The sequence below is a fragment of the Xenopus tropicalis genome, chromosome 8 (genome assembly GCF_000004195.4).
Source record: "Xenopus tropicalis strain Nigerian chromosome 8, UCB_Xtro_10.0, whole genome shotgun sequence".
Taxonomy (NCBI): domain Eukaryota; kingdom Metazoa; phylum Chordata; class Amphibia; order Anura; family Pipidae; genus Xenopus; species Xenopus tropicalis.
In genome coordinates, this window is record NC_030684.2 from 93,869,936 (window position 1) to 93,886,360 (window position 16,425).

At 34.4% G+C, this 16,425-nt stretch overlaps 1 protein-coding gene across 2 annotated transcripts in view; it reads left to right on the top strand.

Annotated features, from left to right (window-relative positions):
• mdga2 (MAM domain containing glycosylphosphatidylinositol anchor 2) overlaps positions 1–16,425 on the top strand; it is a 380,573-nt gene that overhangs the window by 150,761 nt on the left and 213,387 nt on the right. For both annotated transcript variants that reach the window (XM_031891457.1, XM_031891458.1), the window contains exon 2: positions 766–905. In XM_031891457.1, coding sequence (XP_031747317.1) covers positions 766–905 — 140 coding nt within the window. The remainder of the gene's footprint in view (positions 1–765; positions 906–16,425) is intronic.

A 16,425-nucleotide genomic window follows, 5' to 3' on the forward strand; every position in this document is an offset into this window, starting at 1 on the left:
CTTTTTTAGACATAATAAGAGCCAGTTCTTTATGGTAAATGCTACAGTGTGTGCAAGAAAGCATTATACTGAAATATATTAAGTCATAAATAAAAAACATGTACTGTATATATAAGAACACATTTTTGCCTTTCATAGTGTAATACATCTTATTATACTATTATTGCAATGCCTATTTCAACTGTACATAACACATTTTAAGACATGTTGTAAGGAGTCATATTTTTGGGCACAAAATTATGTTTTATGATATATGCTTTGCTTTTGTGCAAACTACAAAATGTCCAGTTTTGGGCTCCAGTCCTTAAGAAGCATATTAAGGATCTGAAGAGGACATAATTACTCTTTACAAGTTAGAGAGCATTATAGACAGATAGTGGGTAGTGATGAGTGAATCTGTCCTGTTTTGCTGTACTTGACATTTCGTTGATGCACGTGACTTTTTGACATGACCACGCCCAATTTGACTTTTTTTTTTACACAATCTTGAATTTTCTGCTGCAAAATTTTGTGTTCACTTCTCAAAAAAAATTGCCCATGGCGAAATGCAGTATTTCGCTGTAAATGCCTGGCAAAATTTGCTCATCACTAATAGTGGGGGATCTTTTTTCCCCATAGAAGTATTAACACACCAAAGGCCATCCCTTTGGAATAGAGAAAATGAACTTTCATTTGAAATTGTAATAAATTAAAATAGTTGACAATAATCCTATTACTAACAACATTTCTTTCTTCTGTTTCTTTCTCTCTGGCAATGGTTGACAGCTCCCCCTACTGTTCGAATAATTCATTCCGGCTTGGCCTGTAATATTGAGGAAGAACGGTATTCAGAAAGAGTCTACACAATACGAGAAGGGGAAACACTAGAATTAACATGCCTGGTTACAGGACATCCCAGACCACAGGTGAGTTTAGAAACTGGAAACTGTTCTAGGGAAAGAGATGAATTTATGTATGAATGGGTGCTATTAAAAAAGTAGAATGGAAGCTGTTTTAAAACCTTAAGCTTTCTCCAGAGGCCTTCCTACCACTTCCCAAACTACACCACAGTGGACCCCCAATTCTGCCCTATATGCCTTACCATTTAATAAAAAGTAGATTATCATTGTGCAGTGACATCTTCTTTTGGCATAAATTGCTAAGAGATTGTGTAGTTCAGGTCAGGGCCAAATCAACTTTAACTGTAAATGTTCATCCTGGCATGGAAGAACTGGGAAATAACATCAAATAGCCCATGGCCCAAATTGCCCCAACCACTAGCTACACTGCATTTTTATAACAGATAAAGCAAATGGGGCATTACTGGGAGTGTGCTGTGGTTTGGACCTATCAGCCAACCTTTTGTGGGGGCTTACATTTTGTAATGCTTTTTGTTATCAGTTAAGCGCAACAATAAAAGGATATATAGTATATATATAATTTAGTTCAACTAGCATTTTTCAGTTGGGAATAATTTTTTTTTTATGCAAAGCATTGCCGAAGAGAAATAAATGTATATTTATGAGAGTCACAAGATACACACATCTGAAGGGATTTGCAATAGTTTCAAACAATTTCCAAAATCAAATAATTTGTGAACATTTAGCAAAAAATAAATTGGGCAGAAAGTGATTTCATGGTGGTGATATTTTGTTAGATAAAAAGCCTTACTGAGTCAGACAGAGACCTTTACTTCGACACCAGGAAAAAAATGCTTATTCTGTAAATAAATAATAATTTTTAAGACTATTGGGGGAATGTAATAAAAGTGGGTAACATATGTGAACATATTTGCCTTTGTGCAAGTTTATTTAAGACTTTGCAATAGTGATGAGCAAATCTGTCCCGTTTTGCTTTGCCGAAAAATGTGCGAAACTATGAAAAGATTCTGGAAACGGCAAAAAATTCAGGAAACATGGAAAATGACGCACGTAACAAAAATTGTTGCAAATTTTTCATGGAAATTCGCCACTAATCAATGCCTTGTGAAAAGTTTTTCTCATCACTATTTGTGAACATGAAAACTTTAGGCACCACTTCCAACAGTGGAAGAAAGTTTGTGAATTTATTGTTTGTACCAGTGCGTAGTGTATGTTTGCTCCAAAAGATTACGCCAACTTCAAGCATGCCTTCAAAAGTTTGCTATGTGTAATCAAAATTCACAATACAATAACAGTCTAATGAAGAATATTACCCTGTGAAATGCAAATTTTTATTCTGATTTATGCATATTTTTTCAGTTTAAAAATATTATTTCATTCCCCCAAAAAACATCTAAAAAGGGTTGCATTACACATTGTTTGGACGGTAGAAGCAAATATATATATGCACCATTATATTAAAGTTTAGGATAATGTAACATTGATTATAACGGAAATAGTCACACCTTTTAAAAAATATACTGTATTTATATCAATTTAAGCCACAAAACATGTTTTTGAATTTCATTTGATCTTTTCTTGTACCTTATATGCATCTAAAATAACACCTAAAGCTCTAAACGAAAAACTTTGTATGCATTCATTTAAGTAAAAATGTTGCTTTATGCTTTTCTGTGTATAGAAGAACCAGACTGCCCTAGTTATGGCTGGATTGCCAGTTCAACAAACACTCAAGTATAGAGAAAACTTTCACCACTGAAGTTACTTCTTGCTTGTTCATGGCCACTAACATGCAGGAAACTTAACAGTTACTGTGTTAGTAGTACTGAGTTAGTAGTGATGAGTGAATTTGTCCCATTTTGCTTTGCCGTAAAATGAGTGAAACAGTGCAAAATCCGTGAAACGTGTTTGTTGCTCGACTTTTTTAATTGCCCGCACTTTTTTTGATGTGCGGTAAATTTTATCGCTGTAAATTTTCACAGAAGTTTCGCAAAACAGTTTGCAAGTGGCGAAATGCAGAAATTCGCTGCGAATCCATGCCTGGCGAAAAAAATCATAATTGTTATTAGGCAAGACTTCCAGCAAGTCATGTGACAAATATTATATCACAAAACACAATTTCTAAGAATATATTTGACAGTATATTCATAGCGTATGTGTATAATATTATTGCTTATAATAGAAGAACCATGGAAAATCACCATCTTGCATATTAAATATAGAGCATGCTCGACCACAGTGTACTGTACCTTAAAAACATATTACAAATACAAGTAAATGTCTGTGTAGATGCAACCTTCTTTTGCTATAATTACATTTGGCAAGATAAAGTTTGTTAAATGAATTTATGAGCTGTAACTTAGCAGTGATCAAATATTGGCTGATTTGCTCATCTCTACCAGAATCTTTTTACTGGTGGTGTGCAGTGATGTATTGGTTTTCCTCTCCCCCATTGCTTTCCTGTGGAACAGAGTTATGGCAATGAGCCAGGATAACATTGTATAAAAGGTTCTTTCGGACTAGGTATTCATAAGCAGAGCTGAAATTGCCTGCAACCAGCTAATATTTCATGTTTGACTGCACCTAAACATTCATGAATTATTAACAGAAAATTCAATGATTTATCTGTGCCTGTGTCATAGCCTTCCTTGACTGTGCAGTAATGGCAGGTTTATTTAAATGCATCTGTACTTAATGCCATATTCATCATTACTTTATCATTTCTTTCTAGTTGTATATTAATGTGGCCCAACTCTTATGCTTTTAGACCATTTTTGGCATTTGGAGTGCAGGAGTTCAGTCTTTGTTGAGATTTTTGTATTCTGTTGAACACATCCTTGCATAGGTACAATGCAAAAATGGCTATTTAAATTTAAAGGAATACTATCACGGGAAAACATTTTTTTAACACATCAGTTAATAGAGCTTTTCCAGCAGAATCCTGCATTGCTTGTTTGAATAACTACTTGAAAGTAGTTCTAACATGTAGTGCTGGCTCCTTCTGAAAGCTCAGACTCAGACACAATGCACTGAGATGGCCGCCTACACACCAATATTACAACTAAAAAAAATACATTTGTTGGTTCAAGAATAAAATTTTAAATGGTAGAGTGAATTATTTGCTATGTAAACAGTGGAATTTAGAAATAAAGAGTATGCCATAAAAATAATAACAGAATCTCTAGACATAGAATGCTAATATGAAGCCCCCCCCCCTTGTACTTTATAAAACATATTGTATATCTGGGGTTAAAGTTATTACTCCATTTATACAAAAAGTAACCCATTTCATAGATTTTTTTTACATTACACTGGCATTCTCTCATTTAGACATCACCTATACATTAGTCTTGCTAATAATAGTATGGCCTCAAAGAACAGATTAATTCTTCAGAGTGCAGCAAAGTTTAGCATAAATGTAAAATCTACTGTTATTGGCTATTCAGAATTATTTCTCCAAAAGGTTTCACAGCAAGATGCTGATAATTTTACAACCCTGACCTTACATATTAACCATTTGAGACTTTTTACATGCTTTTAGTTTGCTTTTCAAGGAATAGTGCAGGTGATTAATTTATTTTTGTGTAGTACATATATGTGATCCCTTATCTAGGAGCCCAATATCCAGAAATCTATCAATTATGGAAAGGACTTCTTCAATAGAGTCCATATTAAGTAAATCTCTGTTTTCTCTATAGTAATAAAACAGTATCTTGTACTTGATGCTAACTAAGTGGCATAAATCCAAATTTGTTACAAAATATTCGTATTGGGTTTATTTAATGTTTTAATGTCTTTTATCAGATTTAAGATATGGAGATTCGAATTACAGGAAAATCCATATCCAGAAGAACCAAGAATTCTGGATACTAAATACTTTACCTGAAATCCAATTTAAGGTTTAAGTCACCCATAATTTTCAGGTGTTTTCCACTATGTTTGCCTTAGGCTTAAATATAAATAAGGAGTTATTTTGAGAATCAAGAGCATAAGCCTTTTGCTAAAGTAATTTACCCACTTAATTATTTTGTAGCTCTTTATTTTAGGACCTTGATGGTTGAAATCTAAAATAAATACAGCAGAAAATAATAAACCATGAGCAACTGATTCTATATTTCCAAGCTTATGGAAATTTGTTTGACAAAAAGTATATGTATGTATGGATATATGTATTATGTTTATATTTTTTGAAAGTAACTATTGGTTTATTAACTTTCATGTTACCATAGGTTTGTTTTTTTACCTTTAAAACAAAACGTACAATTCATAAAAGATTGTATAACTTCATTTTACCTTTGGGATTTATGAGTTTCTCAACCCAATATTTTTTCTAGCTGCTACAACACATGATATGAGGTTCTTCCTCCTCTAACAGGCTGATTCCAGCATGAATCAGAAATTTACCCTACTTTACTGACAAACAACATGGTTGAGTTGTTTGTAGTAGGCAACATGTATATATTGTAGATATTGGTGTTTTAGGTATATGCTATAAACACCAATATTTTAGTTATTATCAAAGAACAAAGATTTTAAAAAAAATGGAAAAGAAAAGGAATTATTGAGCACCCACTAGACTTGTGGAATTAATTTAGTACTCCAAATTCATTAAAGTGGCATTAAGAATGACAATTTTATGTTAAACCATACAAAAAGGCTGTTTTTGCGTAAAAATGTATATCTTTTCTGAGTCCAGTATTCTTGTAATGGCAATTTAAGTTAAATAATATTTCTTGTTTTCAGCTTATTCAGATTTTGTGAATTCCCTCTTTCTGATGATTTTCTTCTAGTCCTCACTAAGGTGTAACTAAAGTTTAGTGGCATCCACAACAAAAATGTTTAACCCTCCCTGAAAAATCCTTGGGATAGATGGCCTGTTTAGCACATACATTACAAGGGTATATTTATCAATCCATGTACAATGAAATACAAATGAAAAACAGTGTAAAATGTGGTGTAACATAAATGCTGTATTTATAAAAGTGTGTATTTTCTTTGACGCTGCTCAATCCCTATATTTTACAACACCTCACAATTGTGTAAGCCATTCATGTCAATGGGAATATTGCATTAACTGCTGGGTTAAAATTAGAGTAAACATTATAGGGGAGTGGTAGGACTTTGTAACAGCTGAGATTGGGTAAGCACAGATTTTTATTCTGAATAAAATGGAAACTATCAATTTTTGCTAATTTGTATTCGAAATAGTGTTTCTTTTGCAGAGATCTACGAAAGGTACAAAACGTCTGCAAGGACTGCCATGGCTTTAAAGGTCATGTAAAGCCTACATTTGCCTACAATGTCTCCCCCCACCAAAAGGCATCATTTGTACTCCATATATCCCCTCCATTTGCTAGCACATCACATTTTCCTAAAGCAAATAGCAGCTTTCACCCGGTCGCCATTTTTCCTCTGATACATAATCAGATACATTTAAATCTGCAAACAGCATACACACACAGACCCTTATTCAGCATACATTTCATCAAAAATACAGGCTCACACAGGCAGAACTGTCTCTGATAAAAGTTCTGCTTTGTTTGAGCTGAGCTCAGGTGAGAAAGTTAGGAGAAAAATTAGAAATTAAAGCAGACAGCTAGAGCTGAGTTTCTATGGGAACCTGCAATGCCATCTCTTCATTGGCTGCTAGACTGGAGGGCGTGTTTAATAATCTGAGCTTAGAACGAGCTTGTGCATGCCCACAAACCAGAAGTCAAAGCAAATTCCTGAGGGAGGGGCCAAGTGGGTTAAAGGAGGAGAAGGAAATCTAAGTGATTAAGGGGATGCTGCAGCCTTATTATTAACCTCTGGCAATCCAGAGTGGCAGGTATTGAAAGATTTCAAAGAGGCTGTTTGCATGGCATTAATCTGATTGACTGCCTATATGATTAATGCTATGCAAATGAGTGATGTTGGCACTCGGCACACCCAAAAGCAAGCTGTGTATCTGGTTGTAGCCACTGCTGATCTCTGGAAGGATTCAAGAAAGAGGGGAGGGATCCAAGTATGCTCTCTTGTAATGGGCAGAAATAACTATTAATGAAATTGAAAAAAATCAATATTTGCTTATTGATTGTATTTGGAAAAGTGTGAAATGGTGAACACCCCCCCTTAACTTAAAAAGCCGTGATGGAGGAAGACCATTTTTACACATCATTGAAGAATAAACACTACTTTTTCCACAAATACCCATCTGGTAACGGGTAGAACTAATTTAATAAAATTGAAAGAATTGTTTTTTCTCTAATTGATTGTATTTAGAAAATTGTTTCTTTTGCAAAGTCCTGCCATTTTGGTAGGACTTTGCAAATGGTGAACATCCCCTTTAACTTAAAGAGCTGTGATGGAGGACTCCATTTTTACACATTATTTACAGACAGTTGAATTTTACACAGATGCTTTGATCAATATACAGCTTGATGCATATTCTGTATTTTATAAGGTGATTTCTGTTGATCAGATTGATATGTGTCATTTATTTGATTTTTTACACACCTTGGTAAGTATGCCCCTTAATGTATACGCAATGCCTTATCAGTTAGAAGCTCCACCAGGCCCAGCACACAAAAGTCTTTGGGACTGTGCCACTATTTTTATTGCCCTAGGTGTTCTTTAGTGAATCCTTAGGCAAAACAAGCAATGCAGCTGCTGATTTTAACCACATGGCTGGATATATTGCATTACAGATTCTTCCGCCAGCCGATTTCTTTTACAAAATGCTGGCAACATACAACAGCTGTGTTCTGCACACTCACATTTTAGATTATTTATAAAAAGCTTCTCTTGGATCATGATGTGTTTTTTGATTTGTAGCCAATTAATTTATTTGGTTCACTGCACTCTTCCCAGAAGCAATCAAACCTAATAGTGATGAGGCAATCAGCTTTCTGCCCATAGCAAAGTGCTTGACCTGAGTGACAGCAATGAGTTGGAAAAAGAGTCCTGGGGGATAAGCAAGGTGTCAGAGATCTCACAATAAGGCCACAGAGTCATTCCCACATAAATTCTTTACATTTCCCTAACAGGAATTCTCTGTAGACACACAGTTGGCCCACCTCTGCCTGTTCAAATTAAGTCAGCTAAATGGACATATAAAATAGCTTTTGAAGTTTGGTTTTTCCCTAAAAGATCCTTACTGCTTATTTTTCTTTGCTTCCTTTGCAAGCATTTATTTCAGTGGGATTACCAGGAACTGCTCCCATGTAACAATGTTTGCAATAAATGAATAGTAATGAGTGGTTTTTTTTTGTTTGTTTTTTTTTTGCCAGGTATAGATTCTCAGTAAAATTCTGCATTTCACTATTGAAGAATTTTTCTGTGAAACTGCTTCAAAAAAATTCCATGGCAAAATAACTCACCAAAAAAAAAATTGTGTGTGTAAAAAAGTTGCATGTGTGAAAAAAAGCTACACGTAAAAAAAGTTGCATGGTAGCCACAAAAAAGCCTAGTGACTTTAATGTATTTTGCATAATAAATGTATACTTTATTTTTATATTTTTATTGTTTATATTGTCCTGTGAAAGCCTACCTACCCATGTTTTTATGGTTAACTGCTTATGTGGATGGGTACATGAAACTCATAGTGGGTCATTGTTCAAATGCTCTGGGCAAAAATATCACTGCACACACATGGCATTAATTTGTTTGCTTTTTCATTTTGCCTAATCTGCCAAGTGCTTTTTTGAGGAACCCTCAAAAGGCCTTTAATAATACAAATTAGCTGAAAGGGAATTCAGTATATGGCTAGATAGGTGTGTAACCAGCTTTATTATGCATAGATTTATCTGACACAGAAAATCCTCATGAAATGTGTAGATTAAAAGGAAGAACAGTCATCTGGCAGGTATAGGATGTACAACTGTTCTGTGATGAGTCATTGATGTGGCCTTGAAGCCTATTATTGTGTAAACTAGTGTATGTTCTGCTCCAGATTTGCACAGAGAATATGAATATATTTATTAAAGTTATGTTATGGAATGTAGTTTTCAAAATATACAAAACTTTGTAACTATATAACTCTCTAAGACAGTGGTTCTCAACCTTCCTAAAGCCGCGACCCTTTAATACAGTTCCTCATGTTATGGTGACCCCCAACCATAGAGGAGCAGTGTCTTGGTTCCTAAGACCATCGGAAATAAGAGTTTTCCGATGGTCTTAGGCGACCCCTGTGAAAGGGTCGTTCGACCCCCAAAGGAGTCCCGACCCACAGGTTGAGAACCGCTGCTCTAAGACATTATTATTTTATTCTGCACTTGTCAGAATTGTATATACTTATAACTTATGTTACACATCGAATAGGGATTTATACTTGGTTAAATAAATACATGCTTATGTTTATCCATAACTATTTGTGATCGATGGTGTACACGCTTTTATGACTAATACAAGTGGAGTACAACATAGCTTCTGTTGAACTACCGTCCTCTGAGAGTAATGATTGATGCATTTGCAGTTTTGAATCGCACTGGCTCAATCAAGCATATGTGCTGGCTGACCTGACCAATGCAGCCAAAGTGGGGATCAAAATAAGCACGTATTCTCTCAAAGATAGAATGGGTGTTTTTCCTTTGCACCCCATCTGCACCATTTTAAATATGTTTTCTTTTATCTGTTTCTGGTTCATGGCTCAATTGGGTCAAGTAAATTTTACTGGTCTATAGCTGTCCCTGGAGATATTTTCCATGTAAAAAAAGTTATGAATCCACAAACAAATCAAACTTTTCACCATTCTTTTCATGAAGATATCCCCAAGAATGGCCCATGTATCATTATAGTTTTGTCCCAAGATGAACTCATCAGAACAGTCCAACAGGAATACATTAGACACACAGATTACATACAAATAGCACAATTATGTAGAGCTGGACTCTGCAAAGTGGAAAATATGAGTATTGCATTTTGCTAGTGGCATCATCTTTTAGATTAATTGGTATTAATTAGTATTTATAAGCTTATGAAAAGATATGTTTTAAGAAATCATTAAAATGCTTAAAGAATGGGAGAACACCTAGGGGGAGATTTATCAACATTGAAATTTGAATTTTTTTTATGATTCAAGTATTTTTGCACTAAAAAAACTTCAAAACCTGAATGTCTGATATTTATTAAGTGCAAAAAAACCTGAAAAATTGAATGTAAAACTTCACCATCTAAAAGCTTGTGAGTTTCTATAGAAGTCGGTGGAAATTGTCTAAGGGAAATCAAGCCATATTTTCAATTCGAGTTTGAGGTATTTGAGTTTTTATTGAAATGAGTTTTACTTATTAATAAATAAGTGACCATTCAAAATGCGAGTTTATGCGATTTAGACAAGAACTAGATTTCATAAAAACTCAAAAATTGATAAGTAAGCCCACTGATTAAACATAGAATGGAATTACAAAGCAACGCAATGATTTGTCTTGATGTTTCAAAAGTGTAATAAATGCTTTGGTGAATACTAGGAGATAAGTTCAAATATCAAAGTTAATATTTTCAGTTTTATCTTGCACAGAATCAAAAGCCAGTGTGGGGACTAGCAGAGGGGTATTGCGTTAAAAAAACAATTGGTTAGCATTGTGTGAGTTGGGCAGTTGCATTTCTTAATTAATGACAGTCTCTAGATGAATTGGCCAATCAATAAAGAAATGCAGAAGTCGATATATTATACACACTAAGGGGCACATTTACTAACCCACGAACGGGTCGAAATGAGTCCGATTGCGTTTTTTTCGTAATGATCGGTATTTTGCGATTTTTTCGTATTTTTTGCGATTTTTTCGGAGTCTTTACGAATTTTTCGTTACCAATACAATTTTAGCGTAAAAACGCGAGTTTTTCGTAGCCATTACGAAAGTTGCGTAAAATCTGGCGATTTTTCGTAGCGTTAAAACTTGCGCAAAAAGTTGCGCTTTTTTTCGTAGCGTTAAAACTTACGCGAAACTTCGCACCTTTTAAGTTTTAAAGCTACGAAAAAGGCGCAACTTTTCGCGTAAGTTTTAACATTATGAAAAAATCGGGCGATTTTACGCAACTTTTGTAATGGCTACGAAAAACTCGCGTTTTTATGCAAAAATCATATTGGTAACGAAAAATTCGTAAAGACGCCGAAAAAAATCGCAAAAAATACGAAAAAGTCGCAAAATGTTCGTTTTCAAGTCGGAACTTTTCCAATTCGGGTCGGATTCGTGGGTTAGTAAATCAGCCCCTTGGTGAGTGAATTAAAATGTTGGTGTCATCTTGTGTGATAAATATTCATAATGTAGAAATACCCTGAGGATGAATGTAGTGTGATTTTAGTTAAGTGAATATGAGCTATAAAATAGATGCCTCAGATATGAAATCTAGGTTGAGATTAGTAAATTAAAGATTATATTTGTATATTAGTATGGAAACTAAATGCCTTGATGAATTGACCAAGAGACAAAGTATACAATGACATAAGTAATAAGGGGCCTAGGGCACAGCCTTGAGGAACCTCAGCAGAAAAAGACAAGGGAAAATCAGTTTCCACTGAGGTGACTGTAAAAGAGCAATTTGTAAGTTAAGAAGGAAAAAACAGAGCAGAGCAGTGTCATAAAAAAACACGAGAAAGAAGAAGGTTATTGATGGTGTCAAAAGTTGCTGCGAAATCAAGGAGTATTACCAAGGAGACATGACTTTTGTCTTCTGCAGATAGCAGGTTATTCATGAGTTGTGCTAGAGTGATTTCTGTGTAATTTTGTGGCTCAAACCAATTTGTAGAGGATCAAGCAAATCATGATCATTGAGAATATAGGTCCACCACCATTATAAACAAAACTACTGCATAATTTAGAGAGAAAAGGAAGCAGAAGACTTAGAGCTAAGACTGATCTGATCAAGATGGCAATGATTAAGATATAAAGTTCCTGTCTTTTTCCAGTTACAGCAAAGAATTAGCACAGAAGAGGTACAGGTTAAATGGTTAAACATTAAAGTTTCCTATGCACTATAACCTATACCAATATATTTTAAGTCTGTTCATTAGCAGAGAATATACTGTCCATAAAAATATATTTCCAGAGTGTACATGATATGTTTTTATGTATACCAAAGATTCAGACAGTTATGTATTATGTTTTGATATCAGTGGATTAATACATGCTTCTTTCTTTTTCCCTGCACAAAGTCAGGTCAGAGTAAAAACCTGGAATGCCCTCTGAACTACCATATATCTGCCCACAGTACAAAAGCTTCTATCCTTACTTGACACTTGGTTAGATTAAATGCTTTTCTGCCACAGATGGCTTTTTATTCCATAGGCTGTAAATATAAGTCTTTTATTGGCTTTTATCGCAGTAAGCATAGTGAAAAAGAAATGTCTCTTCCCATGCTGCACCTCTGCCTTTCTGCTTAAAACCTGAATTTATCCTTTATGTGGTTCTGATTTTTATGTGTACCATAAAAAGAAAAGGAAAAATGTTTATATTTTGCTTATTATACCCCTCAAACAAAATTAGCTATGTCACATACAGTGTAAGGGTTGTAAGAGAAAACAACAATTTTGACAGTCCTCTAAAATAATTATGTTGTGTTCCAAGTCTATAATGAGTTATTAAAATCTAATTTAAATTTGAAGTTCTGTGCTTTAATTTAGTAGAATGTAGAAATAGTATTTTCTCAGATTATAGTTAAGTGGTTAATTCAAAGTTAAAAACAAAAACAAAACAAAAAACAGACCATTAAAGTCAAATGACCAACCAAATGATCCCAATCTCCTCCTTATTTAGAACCTCCAAATGATCACCATTAGAGATGAGTGAAAAAAATTGGCAGCCATGGATTTGCACTGATTTTCCGCATTTCGCGATTGGCGGGTTACTTGTGTGAAACAGGCAACAAAATTAACCGAAATATTATCTCTATCAAAAAAATAGTTGTGAGCATAAAAAAAAATGACCAGCACCAGCCCGGGGTACAAGGTAAGCGATTAAAGTCACTTGGGGGTGCCTAACATTTTGGCACCCCCAAGTGACTTTGCCTTTCCTTGTCCTTTAAGGACTAGAACCCTAAACAGTTCTGCATACTCAAGGTGAGGCCTTACCAAGGAACTATAAGGAGTCAAAGTTTTGTTTTCATCCATCAAGTAAATGCCTTTTCTATGAAGCAGAACACACTATCTCATTATTAGACTCATTATTTCAATTGAGGAAACACCAGGGTCCTGTTTTTTTCTGACCAGGGTGCTATTTGCAAGGACTTATATGTTATATATGTTTCAGTGTGTGTTTTTTTCTGGATGCTCTGGAGCCCTCCAGCAATTTAAAAACATACTGGCTCCCAAGGAAACTGACACTAGTGCAATATATGGTCCAGAGAATCCAAACAAACAAATTACACACAACTTATACAGGTACATTTATTTAAATTATTATTTTATGGGTTGGAACATGGGCAATCTTATAGACAAGTCTGTGTTTGACAGATGCCAGGAGACCACAGGAAAACCTGTCCAAATACACAATGTAGACTATAAAATTTACCTGGTTTACAACTTACAGTGATATTGTTTTTTTAAGTCTGTTCACCCTATTTTGCACCAAATTTCCTGTGTCTACATGATAATGTGCATATGCACATAGAATGTAAGAATGTGACTGGCCTGCACTAAACTCTGATCTTAACACAAATGAACACCTGGCTGTGGGATCATTTGGATTTTTAACTGTGTGCCAGGCTGGATTTCCCAAATTTACTAATACTTTTGAGGCCGAGTAGTAGCAAATCCAACAAACATTTCTCCATCAATTGGCAAGCCTAAAACAACAAAATAAGAACTGATGTCATATTAATGTCCTTGGTTCTGGAGAGGCATATATACTTATGATATACTTTGGTATACTTTATGGTATACTTTTGATAAAATAGTGTAAGTTGTATGTGGTAAGGACTGGGACAAGGACTGAAGTGAATAAATAACTATATATATAGCACTGTTTAGTATGTTATGTACTTTATAAAGGATGTTATAAAATAATAGCAATTTCTGCAGAATTACCCAAATTTGCACTCAAACATTATAGTGCCATAAAAATAGTATTTTTATTTAATTTGAATGCAAGCAGATGCAGATAGAAAAGAAATACTATTCAATTAACCTTTTGTGTAGTGTAGGACTTGCTCATTGCCCAATGTGTGTGAATCAATTCTGAGGAATAAAGAATCATCTAATTCTTAGCTTTTATTTAAAGTTATTTTGTGGTTTATAGTCAATTACTGGTAAAAATCAAATTGTGATAATACAAATGGGCCAGTGATTAAACAGAATGTGGCAGTAGGTCATATACATGCCCCTATGCGTGCATTGGTTAATGCAAATTTTCACCCAAAGCAATAACTTTTGATCTATCTCTGATCAAATATCTGTCACAAAGGCAGTCACTTTGGTCCTATAATTGAGATGATTGGCTGTCAGTTCAGCCAGAAAGCCTGAATTGGCAGATGATGTCTACCTGTGTATGTGCACATTTAGTTCAGAGACCATTGTGTGTACAAGAAACATACATTTACTATTGCTTCATCTTGCTGGTACACAGACCTTGTGTTTGTGTGTCTAAGCTTAATTAAGTTAATAGCAAGAATAACTTCCTCCTTTAATCAAATAAATGAAAGAATGAAAGAAGTAAAAACAAGGTTCAAGGGAGCAGGTGGCCTAAACATATCAAAGCAAAAGAAAAGGTTAGGTTAATAAATCAAACTACCTGTAATTTATAAGTGAACTGTAATATCCCTACCTCTACCTATGAACTACATTTTATGGTCACCCTAGCAAAAGAATAGCAGGAATTGTGGCGCCTTCCAACTTCTACACTGTAAGGATTCCTACCAGGAATAAAAAATAAATATACTGTAGATATAACAGTAAACTATGTAAGAAAAGGAATATGAAAACAGGCATCCAATACAAAAGTACAAAACCATCAATACAAGAAGAGGATGATAGGGTAGTCATTTTACACACAGTGACTCCAGGCCAGTTCCATCCTGTCTACCATACCTCATGAAATCTATGACTGAATTTCACCTTAAGGAACACTCAATTCAAAAACAATTTCAGATCCTACCTTTTAAAGCACTAGAACACTACCTACCCAGTTCTGGGACTTAAGGGCCACTGCTCAAACCTTTGTGCACTTTGCCATCCTATTTGTGCCTGTATGTTATACACCCATTTAGTAAATGGGTGTATGAGGCATGGATTCCTTTCTAATGTGTCTTTCACCATGTGGCACCTAATCACAGCATGTTTATACTTTTTTATTTACTATTATTTTTTATAATGTTGTCTTCCCTGTGTGTACTTGTCTATGTTGTAAAATTACATACTATGAGTGCTTTATAAATACACTTAGTGGATATTAGGTTTAGTGCCAGTATACCATATTGAGGCATATCTTATTCTCCTGGATTTCCACAAGCATACTTTTTTAAAGAAAAGGTATACTAAAAAAATATTTAGTCCCATGTTTGCATAGACCCAAAGGGCATTTAAGTCTACAGTGGAGGAAGCTCTAAAAAAAACTGAAAGCAGGAATATGAGGATTTGAACATTATAATTCCTATTAACCTCTATTTCCTTTGTTTAATAAAATTGAGTATTTGGGGACTTGCCCAGTCTGAAACAGCTGTTTCATTATTAACTGTGTTCTTGTTATGAAAATTGAAAATGATTTACTGTGACATTATTCAGCTCACTGAAAGAATTTACAAATGTTCACTGAGCAACTGACAAAACTCAACTTGACTTGAGCTCAAATTAGTCTCCAACATTATCTGCTGGAAAAAAAACACTGTTAAATTTATATGTGAATGATATTTTTTCTTTTCTATAAGAAAGCTTTTTTGAACAAGTGACAAATGCTGTCAATAATAAGTCACTACAGTGGAGGTGTTGTGTGAATTAGTATATAAATTGAAAGTCAAACTCTGTCCCCAAAGCATTGTTGTAAACACATTTATTGAACATTTGGAAGATTATTTGCTGACTTGTCATGTATTGCTTAATATATTTTCAGCTTAGCATTATTGACCAGTTCAAATCAGTTCAAATCCATATATTTGTAATTAATTTGTAAAAAAGAAATAAATCTAGATTGGGGAATTTTGTCAAATGTCATTCCATTAAAAGATGTGGGTTACCATAGTAACCCTGAGTAGGCACATAAAATAATTGACATCACTATATTAGAGGAGAAGTCAATATAATGTTTGCAGAAAAGTATGATATTGCTTGAATCCTTAAATACAATAATCAATTATTTAATATGAAATATTAGAGGGAATTTGGTGCCAAACTTACAGTGGTGTGAAAAACTATTTGCCCCCTTCCTGATTTCTTATTTTTTTGCATGTTTGTCACACAAAATGTTTCTGATCATCAAACACATTTAACTATTAGTCAAAGATAACACAAGTAAACACAAAATGCAGTTTTTAAATGAGGGTTTTTATTATTTAGGGAGAAAAAAAATCCAAACCTACATGGCCCTGTGTGAAAAAGTAATTGCCCCCTGAACCTAATAACTGGTTGGGCCACCCTTAGCAGCAATAACTGCAATCAAGCGTT